Raw genomic sequence first — 15,599 nt, 5'->3', positions numbered from 1 at the left:
GCGGACGCAGAAAACTCTTTCAGTCCACACAATGGAGCGTGCGGCTCCGGCCGCACGCTCCATTGTGTGCAGTGGAGAGTTCTAATGCGGGCGAATACAGATGCGCCCGCATCAGAATTTAGCGGCACTAAAGATCATCCGATCTGGCCGGGATAATCTTTTCTGAGACCGGCCACTCGGTGACCTGGCCAGGTCATGGAACGGCCAGTCTCTTACAGCGTCTCAACATAGCCATATACTGTAAATGGATTTTTCTAGTCATTTTTTCACATGGGCACAAAGAAAGTGTTACCAACTGTAAGAGCAATGAGACCATGGGATGCTCCACTGTTGTGATGGTTGATTCATTGAACACGTTCGAGAGGGATCTAGGTGCCTTTCTAAACATTACAAGCTATGGATTTAAGATTTCTTTAGGACAGATGTCGATCCAGGGATTTATTGTCTGTTTTTCCCCAGGTATTGCACAATTGGTATTTTTTGTCTTCCTCTGGATCAACAAAGTAGGGTTATAGGTGGGATTTGATGGACCCTTGTTATAATTTTGCTACAGGACAACTCTCAGTCTATTTCATGTAGGGAAAGAAAGAAGATGGGGCATTCAGACAACTCCAGTAGGGATTTATAGGAAGCTCGGGACCCCCATTCTAGGGCCAAGAGGCCATACCAGCTGTAGCGCTGATCATACATCACCTATCCACAGGTGATATATGTTTTTCATGGGATAACAACCCCTTTAAGTAGATTTATTGGTTGCATATCACATACGTCCTGTCCTAGCCACATTTTAAGGGATTAGCCCGAAAAGATCATTCAAGAGGACAAATGCGGCATTTGAGAGTCCGATCAAGTACTGATAAACACTGTGATTGGAACTATTGTTTTTCTCTTTCTGTCTGAGAAGTAACCATGACAACAGTGAGAGATACCCTGAGGAATACGGATGTGTAGAGTTGCCATAGTATACACGCTGGGGTATGGGTGTGATGTGTGCCGTGAAAATGGAGAGAAGTGTATTTACCTGAATGATGAATCAATGTGTTCTCTCGCACCTTATGGCGATTATGGTTGTCAGATATAACAAAGAGGATTTGTCTCAGCCTGGAGTGGATATAGATTGGATTTCTGAACCATTTATCTGTCTATAGCCCTAATATAGGACATTTACAGGGGTTGTATAGACAGACACATCAATGGAGAAGTATCATCGGTGTATGTAAAGTATAGGGCCTCATCCACTTTGCACCTCCTGGACCCACTCTAAAGCTCTAGGCCCCTTTGCAGGTGGGCAGCATGGTGGCTCAGTGGTTAGCACTGTTGCCTTGCCGCACTGAAGTCCTGGGTTTACATCCCACCAAGGACAATATCTGCAAGGAATTGGGTTTCCTCCAGGTACTTCTGCTTACGTACACACTCGAAAATATACAGATAAGTAAATTTGAAGATTAGATTGTGGGTCCTAATAAGGACAGGGACTGATTTGAGCAAAGACAAGCTACCTTGCTTCTCCGAAAATAAGACAGGGTCCTATTATTATAGAAAGTGACTTCTTACCACTCCTGCCTCTGCTGGTCTGTGGATAAGGGTCATTCTGCTGCACTGGTGATGGAGGTCATTCTGCTGCACTGGTGATGGGGGTCATTCTGCTGTACTGGTGATGGGGGTCATTCTGCTGCACTGGTGATGGGGGTCATTCTGCTGTACTGGTGATGAGGGTCATTCTGCTGCACTGGTGATGGGGGTCATTCTGCTGCACTGGTGATGGAGGTCATTCTGCTGCACTGGTGATGGGGGTCATTCTGCTGTACTGGTGATGAGGGTCATTCTGCTGCACTGGTGATGGGGGTCATTCTGCTGCACTGGTGATGGAGGTCATTCTGCTGCACTGGTGATGGGGGTCATTCTGCTGTACTGGTGATGGGGGTCATTCTGCTGTACTGGTGATGAGGGTCATTCTGCTGCACTGGTGATGGGGGTCATTCTGCTGCACTGGTGATGGAGGTCATTCTGCTGCACTGGTGATGGAGGTCATTCTGCTGTACTGGTGATGAGGATCATTCTGCTGCACTGGTGATGAGGGTCATTCTGCTGTACTGGTGATGGGGGTCATTCTGCTGCACTGGTGATGGAGGTCATTCTGCTGTACTGGTGATGAGGGTCATTCTGCTGTACTGGTGATGAGGGTCATTCTGCTGCACTGGTTATGGGGGTCATTCTGCTGCACTGGTGATGGGGGTCATTCTGCTGTACTGGTGATGGAGGTCATTCTGCTGTACTGGTGATGGAGGTCAGTCTGCTGTACTGGTGATGGGGGTCATTCTGCTGCACTGGTGATGAGGGTCATTCTGCTGTGCTGGTGATGGGGGTCATTCTGCTGTACTGGTGATGGGGGTTATTCTGCTGTACTGGTGATGGGGGTCATTCTGCTGCACTGGTGATGGGGGTCATTCTGCTGTACTGGTGATGGGGGTCATTCTGCTGTACTGGTGATGGGGGTCATTCTGCTGTACTGGTGATGAGGGTCATTCTGCTGTACTGGTGATGGGGGTCATTCTGCTGTACTGGTGATGAGGGTCATTCTGCTGTACTGGTGATGGGGGTCATTCTGCTGCACTGGTGATGGGGGTCATTCTGCTGCACTGGTGATGGGGGTCATTCTGCTGTACTGGTGATGGGGGTCATTCTGCTGCACTGGTGATGGGGGTCATTCTGCTGCACTGGTGATGGGGGTCATTCTGCTGCACTGGTGATGGGGGTCATTCTGCTGTACTGGTTATGAGGGTCATTCTGCTGTACTGGTGATGAGGGTCATTCTGCTGTACTGGTGATGGGGGTCATTCTGCTGTACTGGTGATGAGGGTCATTCTGCTGCACTGGTGATGAGGATCATTCTGCTGTACTGGTGATGAGGGTCATTCTGCTGTACTGGTGATGGGGGTCATTCTGCTGCACTGGTGATGAGGGTCATTCTGCTGCACTGGTGATGAGGGTCATTCTGCTGTACTGGTGATGGGGGTCATTCTGCTGTACTGGTGATGGGGGTCATTCTGCTGTACTGGTGATGGGGGTCATTCTGCTGTACTGGTGATGGGGGTCATTCTGCTGTACTGGTGATGGGGGTCATTCTGCTGTACTGGTGATGAGGGTCATTCTGCTGTACTGGTGATGGGGGTCATTCTGCTGCACTGGTGATGGGGGTCATTCTGCTGCACTGGTGATGGGGGTCATTCTGCTGCACTGGTGATGGGGGTCATTCTGCTGCACTGGTGATGGGGGTCATTCTGCTGCACTGGTGATTTGGGTCATTCTGCTGCACTGGTGATGGGGGTCATTCTGCTGCACTGGTGATGAGGGTCATTCTGCTGTACTGGTGATGGGGGTCATTCTGCTGCACTGGTGATGGGGGTCATTCTGCTGTACTGGTTATGAGGGTCATTCTGCTGTACTGGTGATGAGGGTCATTCTGCTGTACTGGTGATGGGGGTCATTCTGCTGCACTGGTGATGAGGGTCATTCTGCTGTACTGGTGATGGGGGTCATTCTGCTGTACTGGTGATGGAGGTCATTCTGCTGTACTGGTGATGGAGGTCAGTCTGCTGTACTGGTGATGGGGGTCATTCTGCTGCACTGGTGATGGGGGTCATTCTGCTGCACTGGTGATGGGGGTCATTCTGCTGTACTGGTGATGGGGGTAATTCTGCTGCACTGGTGATGGGGGTCATTCTGCTGCACTGGTGATGAGGGTCATTCTGCTGTACTGGTGATGGGGGTAATTCTGCTGCACTGGTGATGGGGGTCATTCTGCTGTACTGGTTATGAGGGTCATTCTGCTGTACTGGTGATGAGGGTCATTCTGCTGTACTGGTGATGGGGGTCATTCTGCTGCACTGGTGATGGGGGTCATTCTGCTGCACTGGTGATGGGGGTCATTCTGCTGCACTGGTGATGGGGGTCATTCTGCTGCACTGGTGATGGGGGTCATTCTGCTGCACTGGTGATGGGGGTCATTCTGCTGTACTGGTTATGAGGGTCATTCTGCTGTACTGGTGATGAGGGTCATTCTGCTGTACTGGTGATGGGGGTCATTCTGCTGCACTGGTGATGAGGGTCATTCTGCTGTACTGGTGATGGGGGTCATTCTGCTGTACTGGTGATGGGGGTCATTCTGCTGCACTGGTGATGGGGGTCATTCTGCTGTACTGGTGATGGAGGTCAGTCTGCTGTACTGGTGATGGGGGTCATTCTGCTGCACTGGTGATGGGGGTCATTCTGCTGCACTGGTGATGGGGGTCATTCTGCTGTACTGGTGATGGGGGTCATTCTGCTGTACTGGTGATGAGGGTCATTCTGCTGCACTGGTTATGGGGGTCATTCTGCTGCACTGGTGATGGGGGTCATTCTGCTGTACTGGTGATGGGGGTCATTCTGCTGTACTGGTGATGGAGGTCATTCTGCTGTACTGGTGATGGAGGTCATTCTGCTGCACTGGTGATGAGGGTCATTCTGCTGCACTGGTGATGGGGGTCATTCTGCTGTACTGGTGATGAGGGTCATTCTGCTGTACTGGTGATGAGGGTCATTCTGCTGTACTGGTGATGGTGTCATTCTGCTCATCTGTTCACGAGGTTCATTCTGCTGTACTGTTGGTGAGGGTCATTACGCTGCACTTTTGGTGAGGGTCTTTCCGCTCTACCGTTAAAATGAGGGTCATTCTGCTGCACTGCTGGTGAGGGGCATTCCTCTGCACTGTTGATGAGGGTCATTCCACTCCACTGTTGATGAGGGTCACTTTGCTGCACTGTTGGTGCGGGTCACTCTGCTGCACTGTTGATAAGGGTCATTCTGCTGCACTGCTGGTGAGGGCCGCTTTGCTGCACTGTTGATGAGGGTCATGCCGCTGCACTGATGATGAGGGTCATGCCGCTGCACTGATGATGAGGGTCATTCCGCTGCACTGATGATGAGGGTTATTCTGCTGCACTGTTGGTGAGGGTCACTGCTGCACTGATGATGAGGGTCACTCTGCTGCACTGCTGGTGTGGGTCAATGCTGCACTGATGATGAGGGTCACTCTGCTGCACTGATGATGAGGGTCACTCTGCTGCACTGTTGGTGAGGGTCATTCTGCTGCACTGTTGGTGAGGGTCACTCTGCTGCACTGTTGGTGAGGGTCACTCTGCTGCACTGTTGGTGAGGGTCACTCTGCTGCACTGTGGGTGAGGGTCACTCTGCTGCACTGTTGGTGTGGGTCACTCTGCTGCACTGTTGGTGTGGGTCACTCTGCTGCACTGTTGGTGAGGGTCACTGCTGCACTGCTGGTAAGGGTCATCCTTTAGGTTCATTGTTGCCTCTGTTTGTGGCCACTTTGTTTACTCTGTTTGTAGGACTTTACTTTACTAGTGTCACTTTAGGCACTATGGTACATAGACACTGAAATAAAGTAGTGATCAGGATGTGCCTTTCCTGATATCCTGAATGTGCGTTCTGGCATGGGTACACTCAGGGCCGGTTTTAGACTAGATGTGGCCCTGGGCAAAGTTAAAGGTGGGGCCCCAAATGCTGAAATATTTTAGCAACAATTTAAGGTCCCCATACATTTTACTCTTTTGTTGGTGGTACCTGTTGCTCCTGGTGGGTTCGGCCATCAGCGTAAGGTGTATGGGGCTCTCTGGACAGTCCTCTGACAGATGATATCAGTGGACATAGGGGATCAAGCTTGATGGAAAATCAATGCCCAACCTCTTTGTTCTAAGAGAGATAAGCCGCCATCAGATCTGTATGGCTATGGCTTTCCCCTCTCAGAGAACACAGGAACACTCAGATGTGCCAAATTTCTGTGTATGGGGAGGACGGGACCAGATGGGAGAGATAATTGTCAGCTGAAGGAATGTTCAGCCAGCAGTTATTGGAAGCATACGGCCACTTTTAAGGCCGTATTACACAGCCTGATATTCTGCAGAAGTGAGCGCCAATCTGGTAGAATGGAGCTCGCTTAGAGAGCCTACTACAGCAAAAGCTATGGAGGAGATCTATCAAACTGGTGTAAAGAAGAATTGGCTCAGTTGCCCCTAGCAACCAATCAGATTCCACCTACTTAGAATCTGAGTAATGAAAGGTGGAATCTGATTGGTTGCTAGGGGCAACTGAGCCAGTTTCACTTTACACTATGTTTGATAAATCTCCCCCTATGTGTATATATACAGTATATCATTAGTGATGTGTGTGCAATCCTTGCTGTATATAGTAAACAATAAAGATATATATACTACCTGATCACGTTCCCCGGTGTCCTCAGGCCATGTCTGTGATATATACTACCTGATCATGTTCCCCGGTGTCCTCAGGCCTTGTCTGTGATATATACTACCTGATCATGTTCCCCGGTGTCCCCAGTGTCCTCACAGAGCGATAGCGTCCTGATTCGGACAATTTTCGCTCCATGTTTTAGGGCCCTTACTCAGTTCAGAAGTTTACATGCCGCTACATGCCGGGACCGCAGCTACATGTCGGGACCGCCGCTACATGTCGGGACCGCCCCTACATGTCGGGACCGCCCCTACATGTCGGGACCGCCTCTACATGTCGGGACCGCCTCTACATGTCAGGACCGCCCCTACATGTCGGGACCGCCCCTACATGTCGGGACTGCCCCTACATGTCAGGACCGCCGCTACATTCTGGGACTGCCACTACATGCCAGGACTGCCGCTAAATGCCAGGAATGCCGCTAAATGCCAGGACTGCCCCTACATGCCAGGACTGCCGCTAAATGTCAGGACTGCCCGCTAGTGGTGTAAATACAAGAACTATTTATATGAATTGCTTTAAAAAAATAAATTAAAAAAAATCACTATAATTAGGACCAAATATTACCTCCATACCGTTATTGAAGAAAACACACTATATATAGGCCAATATTACCACCATAAAAGTGACCGCCCCATAATGACTCTATATACACTATATACAGACCAATATTACCGCCATAGAGTGACCACCGCATAATGACTCTATATACACTATATACAGACCAATATTACCGCTATAGACTGACCACTGTATAATAAATGACTGTATATACACTGTATACAGACCAATATTATGTGGCTGTCACCCTATGGCTGTACTATTGGTGTATATAGTGTATATATAGAGTCATTATGTGGCAGTCAATCTATGGCAGTAATGACTCTACGCTATATACGCTATATACAGACCAATATTATTGCCATAGGCTGACCCCTGTATAATGACTTTATATACACTCTATATACAGACCAATATTACCGCCATAGAGTGACCACTGCATAATGACTCTATATACAGACCAATATTACTGCCATAGACTGACCCCTGTATAATGACTCTATATACACTGTATGCAGACCAATATTATGTGGCGATCACTCTATGGCTGTACTATATATACTGTACTGTGGCTGTACTGTATATAGTGTCATTATGTGGTAGTCAATCTATGGCAATAATGACTCTATATATACGCTATATACAGACCAATATTAATGCCAAAGAGTGACCACTGCATAATGACACTATATACAGACCAATATTACCGCCATAGAGTGACCACTGCATAATGACTCTATATACAGACCAAAATTACTGCCATAGACTGACCCCTGTATAATGACTCTATATATACACTATATACAGACCAATATTATGTGGGCGATCACTCTATGGTTGTACTATTGGTCTGTATATAGTGTGTATATAGAGTCATTATGTGGTGGTCACTGTATGGCAGTAATATTGGTCTGTATATAGTGTCATTATGTGGTAGTCAATCTATGGCAGTAATGAGTGTATATATATACGCTATATACAGACCAATATTAATGCCAAAGAGTGACCACTGCATAATGACACTATATACAGACCAATATTACCACCATACAGTGACCACCACCTAAGGACTGAATACCACCTTATTTTTTTCTCAATAAAATACACCGTATTGCCTTAGTGATGTCATCATACACTATACATAGGAGCTGCAGCAATTACATAGGACTGATGAGGCCGGAGAATGGCTGCAGCTCCTATATACAGTCTATTCACCTCAACACTTGGAGTCAGCAGTGCTTATACACACACACCATTATATATATATATATATATATATATATATATATATATATATATATATATATACACACACTCACACACCCATGAAAACACATTATACAGATACAAACCATCCAGTCCATACACTATACACAGGACATGTAACACACACTGCATTCATGCATTATACACCTATATTCATACACATTACACACTACATGTACAGAATACTTACTCCCTCTAGCATGCTGGTTGTAGTGGTGCATCTCCCTCATGTTCCTTGCAGCAGGCTGTCATCCTCACCTGGCAGCCCTCTCCTCCATCGTCTGGTGTTCTGGTCTAGACTATACTTAGGTACCATAAATCATTTAGTTTATTGACGTTCAGACACCAGTACTCATGTTCACATATGCTCCTTGTTGCGCTAATCCATATGGCAAAAAACTGACTACACCAGTGTATACCAGCAGAACCAAGGCCAAAGGGACACTCATTTGGGCTCTATCCGGTGAATGGGACTGGGAGCCTATGGACCACCTAAGGCATTCCTGGCATACGCAATGTGAAAACAGGCTAACATAGAACTTTTTAGAAAAGAAAATGCACCAAAAACTTCTAAAAGGTATTTATCAAAGCAATACAGTCAGGGAGGGGAGTCCATGGATACCTGATGTTTTGGACATTCAACTTGTATGACCGAAATACACATAGTGAAAGCCCATGGCTGAGACAAATACCTTTCCATAGGGTGGAATCTTCTTCCTAGGTTTCTGATTTGGTGAAGGGTCCTCTTTAAAGGAAATATATCATCTACATAGAACCAGATACTGATTTATATTCTTTTTTCAGTCTGTTTTTATGTTCTGATTACAGATTAGGTTCTGTTATACTTCCTGTACATTATTATGAGGGCAGCCATCTTGGCTGAGCTGCATTTATACTATAACTACTGTATGCTTCACAACAAGTACACAGACCAGGAAACAGTAGGAAACGACAGTCTGGAGTTGACTGTTGTGGGAGACTGTTGTGGCCATGTTCTGTGACCTGTGCATTAAAGAAGAGCAACTGTGACCATCACCTTTACTTGAGAGATAACTGCTGGGAAGGAATCTCTGCAAAACAGGAAGCGTCAGTCTATAGTATCCAGAGAGAAAACAGCAAGATGAAAGTAACAAAAATAGTAACAAATAAAAAAAAAAGAAATCTCTAAAACTTAGATGAAATCAGTAGGAAATTTCTATGAATAGATTCCCTTTACTAGATTCCTTAGACACAAGTCTCTTCTTATGCTGCCTATGTGACTACACTGTGCATTAGCGCCGGTGCTGTTTTTTATCTTATTTTCTGGCATGGCATTAAACAGGTTTTATCAAAGCTACACTTCAATCATTAGTTATATAAAACCGCTGCATTCCCAGCTGATGTGCCGGCTGGTTGGCGAGCTTCGTCCACACGTTTCTGTCTTTTTACTAAACCATTGCGTTTTGCAACTCGTTTCCAATAAACTCAGCTATTTCCATCAGTAACACAACCATGTCATCTGAGGCAGAGTTTTCTACTTTTCTTCAATTTTTTTTTTCAGATAATATATTAGATTTGCTGGAAAATGACTTCCAAACTCCAGATTATTTGTGACCTCTCAGACGCGGGTACATAAGAGTTTATTAGCCTTATGTTTTCTTTAGACGTTATTTTTAGATGCATTGATTTATGTTTCCGATGGACGAGTCGTTTGTTTGGAACAAATGTTCATATATCTCAAGACTCCTGGGAGGAACGTGGAGAAGGACACATGCTGACCAGTCATAGTGTAACATTGCAACATAAACTCTGTCCCAAAGTATCGCTTTTATGCAACTTTTTTTTATGTGGTGTAATGTTCCCCAATGTTGCATTTGTATATAATTTAGTAATATCTTATGGGGTATTCCCTTCTCAACTAATATAGTTATACTTGTAGGACTCCTCAGGTCCTACTGAGGGGACATCTCTCGAGAGGTCAGCCGGGGATTGGACAGATAGGGGGACAGGTCAGCCAGGGGAGTGGATATTTGAGGAAGAGGTCAGCTGGGAATGAGGACAGGGGGAAGGGATTAAAGGAGAAGTCTGGCGAAAATCTTGAAGTATTGTATTGCCCCCAAAAAGGTATACAAATTCCTAATATTCAATTACTATGATAAATGCTTATAAAGTGCTTTTTTCCCTGCACTTACTACTGCATCAAGGCTTCACTTCCTGGGTAACATGGTGATGTCACTTTATGGATAACATGGTGATGTCACTTCCTGGATAACATGGTGATGTCACTTTATGGATAACATGGTGATGTCACTTCCTGGATAACATGGTGATGTCACTTCCTGGATAACATGGCGATGTCACTTCCTGGATAACATGGTGATGTCACTTCCAGAATAACATGGTGATGTCACGACCCGACTCCCAGAGCTGTGCGGGCTGTGGCTGCTGGAGAGGATGAGGGCAGAGGGATGCTCAGTGTCCCTCCAGTGCCCTGTGTCCCTCAGTGTCCCCCTGCCATCATCCTCTCCAGCAGCCACAGCCCGCACAGCTCTGGGAGTCAGGAAGTGACATCACCATGTTATCCAGGAAGTGAAGCCTTGATGCAGTAGTAAGTGACATCACCATTTTATCTAGGAAGTGGCATCACCATTTTATCCAGGAAGTGACATCACCATTTTATCCAGGAAGTAAAGCCTTGATGCAGTAGTAAGTGCAGGGAAAAAGCACTTTATGTGCATTTCCTGTAATAAGTGTATATTTGGAATTTGTATAACTTTTGGGGGGCAATACAATGCTTTAATAAAAATTTTCACCGGACTTCTCTTTTAATATGTGTTCTGTGCGGGCAGCTGGGGCACAGCTCCTGACTGGAACTACAGATGGGACACTAGGACTACAACCCAGGGATCGTGGAAAAGTGCTTTGTGTTCTGTCCCCTCTTCCACCAGAGATGTGGCTCAGCTCTCCTCCCTCTCTGCATTGGACCAGGTTAGCAGCGGTAAGCCGACCTACAGACCAGTCCAGAGCACTGATTACAATGGTGGACTGGGTTACCACTGCTAAGACAGAGGACACGTTATCCACGTCTCGGATGGGAGGGGGGACAGATTAGAAGTGTGGCTGAGTGGAAGGGCAGGATATCTATTTTCAGCATCTAGATGGGAGAATGAGCTACCAGAGCACCCAATGCCACAGAACACTTTATTACAGCCAATTGCAAGTTTTTACAGCTTGGTAAATCCTGATTAATAGTGCAATAATGTTTTTGGGTGGAATACCACTTTTAACGTCATATCCACCTCCGAGAGGAATAAGCAAGAAACGAGTGCCCTCCTGTAACATATCCTCATCCTAATGCTACAGTCCACTGCAGATTTTACTTGGGAGCCGAGTTTCGATATGGGCACATGTACCCTGACAACACACAAAATGATCGAGGGAATATGTAATCCTGTGATCTGCTGTAAGTGATGCATGTGAGAGGTTTACACTGAACTTCACCCCTGTGACCTTCATGTATGGTTGCGGTTCTAGGATGAACTGTGTTCTATTATTCAATTAAAACTTTTATGTATCCAGATGAGTAGCAAAAATGTCATTGACCTCTGTAAGAAACTCTGCATAAGATTTCCTAAGTCATATATATACATCTTTGTGTTGCAGGATGGAGGCCTCGTGTCTGGAGCTAGCACTCGAGGGGGAACGGCTCTGTAAGGCCGGGGATTTCAAGGCTGGTGCTGCTTTCTTCGAAGCTGCTGTCCAGGTTGGAACGGAGGATCTGAAGACTCTTAGTGCCATCTACAGTCAGCTGGGCAATGCGTACTTCTACCTAAAGGAATACTCCAAAGCTCTTGAGTATCACAAACATGACCTTACACTTGCCCGGTGAGAAGCTTTTTTTTGTTTTTGGTGTGTATGAAGTTTTTAGGTTTCCTGTAACCTTCTAGTGTCGGGGCCTGATGGGAGTTGTAGTTTTGAAGAGGGTCAGGTTGGGACACACTCGTCTATAGCAACCCGTATACAGAAATATAACCTAATTAGAATTTCAGTTATTCATCAAACGTATCTTTAGGGCCTCATTCATCCAACAGGGGCCAAAAGAGTATCCTTTTGGTCTTCGTTGGGCCAGAATATGTCCATATGGAATAACTTCCTCTTCTGGGGTGTCATTACAAGTGCTGTTTTTTTTAAACATGGGAGCCTATAAGCCATATGTCCTAATATGTTATCCTGTACAGTGTTATACATAGGAGGCAGCCTACAGTATATGGCTAGGTCCACACTACATAAGACACCAGCCATTCTGTAACCTGGCCATGACATAGATCGGCCAGTGTCAGTGAAGTTTATCCCGGATAAACTTCAATTCTATTGAATTGGGATGCGGGCACATCCATGTGTGCCCGCATCCCAATTTACCATTGGGCTACGTTCACACAACGTAAGTTTTGTATTAATCACGGCCATTGTTGCAAATCGGCAACAACAGCTGTAATTAATGCAAAATTTACGTTGTGTGAACATAGCCTATGTTTGTAAATTGTCCTGACATATAGACCCAAGTGAAATGTTGTCACAGATTTATTCATCAGCTACAGTATAGTCTTCTAGACGGTGTAATATTATCTCTTTTTGCTTCTTGCAGGTCTATTGGAGATCGCATTGGAGAGGCAAAGGCCAGTGGGAATCTTGGGAACACGTTAAAGATTCTTGGTCAGTATGATGAAGCTATCGCTTGCTGTCAGAGGCATCTGGACATTTCCCGGGAGCAGGGAGACAAGGTAGGGAATGTAGCAGGATATTTTTAGCTTGCTCTTATGGTGGATATATTTACTGTAACTTATTGATCCGCCGGTCTGCTCACATCAGCATTGTGGCCTATGTTTATGATGGAGCTACAATGCTGTGTCGGGTGTAAAACATAATACAAATATTTCAGCGAGTTACACAGGCAGTGGTGTAGCTACCATAAAGTTAGACCAAACTGCTGCTATGGGGCCTGTGTACTAAGGGGTCCTGCAGGCCCCTAGCCCTTTAACTGTTAAGGTTCGTGATAAACTGTCATTGTTAAATGCTGCGGCTTCCTGCCCTGCAAGCAGGGGAGGATTAACTTTACCATGGTCCCCGGGCTGTTCACCAAGCCTGCCCCCCCCCCCCCACCCAGCCCACTGTATCATTGGCAGCACTAGCGCAGTGTTAATAGTACAGAATAGACAATGTCATGAAGCTCTGATGTGTGCAAAATTGCAGTAAAAAAGCAGCTATTTTTTTAGCAAATCATGGCAGTACTGTAGTCAGGAGACAATACACCACTAAAGTATATGTCTTTTGGGGTGGCCATGGGCCCCGCAGGAGCTCAGGGCCCTGGGCTACCGTCCAAAACGAACCTATTGTAATCTGCTGCTGCCTGCCAGCCTCACTTGTGGACGCTGGCAGCATTGCACTTCCAGCCACAAGCAATGCCCCCAGCTCCCTGCCATGTGAGTGACATCATTTGTGTGCGGGGGAGCTTGGAGAACGAAGAAACACTAAGGGGGACTCTGCTGGCTGGGTAGGGTGGGGTGGGAGTTTGGGATGGGACAGGGGTGCACAGGATTCATGAGGCCCCATACAGTTTTTTCCTATGCGGCTCCATGAATCCTAGCTACGCTCCTGTCCAGTTCCCTGTGCATTAGATAGAAAAGTCTATCAGTTTTATTTACCCTGTTCCCCATTGTTGCAGGTGGGTGAAGCTCGGGCGCTGTACAATGCTGGAAATGTTTACCATGCGAAAGGAAAGCAGTTATCATGGAACATGCCTCAGATCCCTGGAGACCTTTCAGAGGAAGTCAAGGAAACCCTGCTAAAGGCCACCAACTATTATGAGTAAGTAGTGACCTTATGATTGTGTCATTCTGCTCATATATAATGATGATATATATAGTCAGTTAACTAGTTCCTATATCTTCTTCACTAATTCACATCATGTTCCATGATCTATATCATGGGTGTCAAACTCACCGCCCCCCAGCTGTTGCAAAACTACAATTTCCATCTTGCCTGGACAGTCAAATCTTTGGCATGATTGGAATTGTAGTTGTACAATAGCTGAAGGGCCACAATTTGATCTACATGAATAGGTTTGCAGTGTTCTCCTAATACTTATGTATTGTGAGTGCGTACACACGTCCAAGACCTGAATCTAACAATATTACATTCTCATGACTACCGACCTCTGTGTCTTCTAGGAGAAATTTAGCCCTGGTGAAAGAACTGGGGGACAGGGCTGCTCAGGGCCGAGCTTACGGAAATCTTGGTAACACACACTACCTCTTAGGCAACTTCAATGAGGCCATCGCTTTTCATAAAGAGGTGAGTTATCACATTGTGCATATGTAAAATGAATATATGTGTAATATACACGGATAAGCATTGGTTATCATGTTAACCATGGTGTCTATAGTTCATGTATTGGCGGGCCAGTATCATCCTTCAACCCCAACCTGTGTCACAAGTTTTCTGCTTGGGATCCTGATTTAAAGTAACTTCTGATAATATTTTAGACGGGTGGCTTTAATGTTATGGCTAATCATTATATAGTGCAGTTACACCGGACACTCCTCTCATAATCAATAATTCAGCTGAAGGCTGACCCCTCCAAGGTCTATAAGCATTAGCGTATCCACTTATAGCCACACGCTACTATTACTGTTTTTAGGATGACATGCTGGGAGCATTGCCATAGATATAAATGGTAGCACAGTGTCATCAGTTGAGTAGTCCAGTCTATTTTAATTTTGTTTTTGCATTATGCAGAGGCTTAACCTTGTCTCTTTTTCCCAGAGATTGTCCATTGCTAAGGAGTTTGGAGACAAAGCTGCTGAGCGAAGAGCGTACAGCAACCTTGGCAACGCTCATATCTTCCTGGGCAAGTTTGATGCTTCGGCTGAGTATTATAAGTAAGTGGCACATAAAAAAAACATATGTTACATTTGAATGAATAGAATCCCGGCTGGAGCGTATACACATAGTATACGCTCCGGCAGTGATTCCATCCGGCTGTACGAAAAACTGACATGTCAGATTTCTGTGGCCGCTATTCCTTGAATAGCGGCCACAGAGAACCTGTCAGTTCACACAATGGAGCGTGCGGCTCTGGTCGCACTCTCCATTAGGTGCAGCGGTGAATTGAAAGCGCGTCCCAATTTATCAGGAATGAAGATCATCTGTTCGGTACTGACCTGGCCGGGTCACAGAATGGCCCCAAAGTGTGAACATAAGGTTGGACCTTTTTTTCTCATTCAGTCCCTAAATCATCTGATAGCAGAGGACCTTCTCCTGTCTGGCGTGAAGCATACCCCCTTACTTTACATATTTTATTCCTTTTTGCGGATAATGAAGTTTTTTAAGCATGAGAAACATCCAACATGGCTCTTTCTTTTTAGGGTAGACACCCAATATCTCCTATACACATTACATCACCTTCAGATTTACATGATTAATGGACA

At 45.8% G+C, this 15,599-nt stretch overlaps 1 protein-coding gene across 9 annotated transcripts in view; it reads left to right on the top strand.

The window, feature by feature from the left end:
• GPSM1 (G protein signaling modulator 1) overlaps positions 1-15,599 on the top strand; it is a 258,983-nt gene that overhangs the window by 112,853 nt on the left and 130,531 nt on the right. For all 9 annotated transcript variants that reach the window (XM_069943023.1, XM_069943024.1, XM_069943022.1 and 6 more), the window contains 5 exons: positions 11,776-11,997; positions 12,758-12,893; positions 13,835-13,977; positions 14,340-14,463; positions 14,935-15,050. In XM_069943023.1, coding sequence (XP_069799124.1) covers positions 11,777-11,997; positions 12,758-12,893; positions 13,835-13,977; positions 14,340-14,463; positions 14,935-15,050 — 740 coding nt within the window. In that variant the 5' untranslated portion in view covers position 11,776. The remainder of the gene's footprint in view (positions 1-11,775; positions 11,998-12,757; positions 12,894-13,834; positions 13,978-14,339; positions 14,464-14,934; positions 15,051-15,599) is intronic.

Source organism: Dendropsophus ebraccatus, chromosome 10 (assembly GCF_027789765.1).
Source record: "Dendropsophus ebraccatus isolate aDenEbr1 chromosome 10, aDenEbr1.pat, whole genome shotgun sequence".
Taxonomy (NCBI): domain Eukaryota; kingdom Metazoa; phylum Chordata; class Amphibia; order Anura; family Hylidae; genus Dendropsophus; species Dendropsophus ebraccatus.
This window is presented reverse-complemented; position numbering and strand designations above follow the sequence as displayed.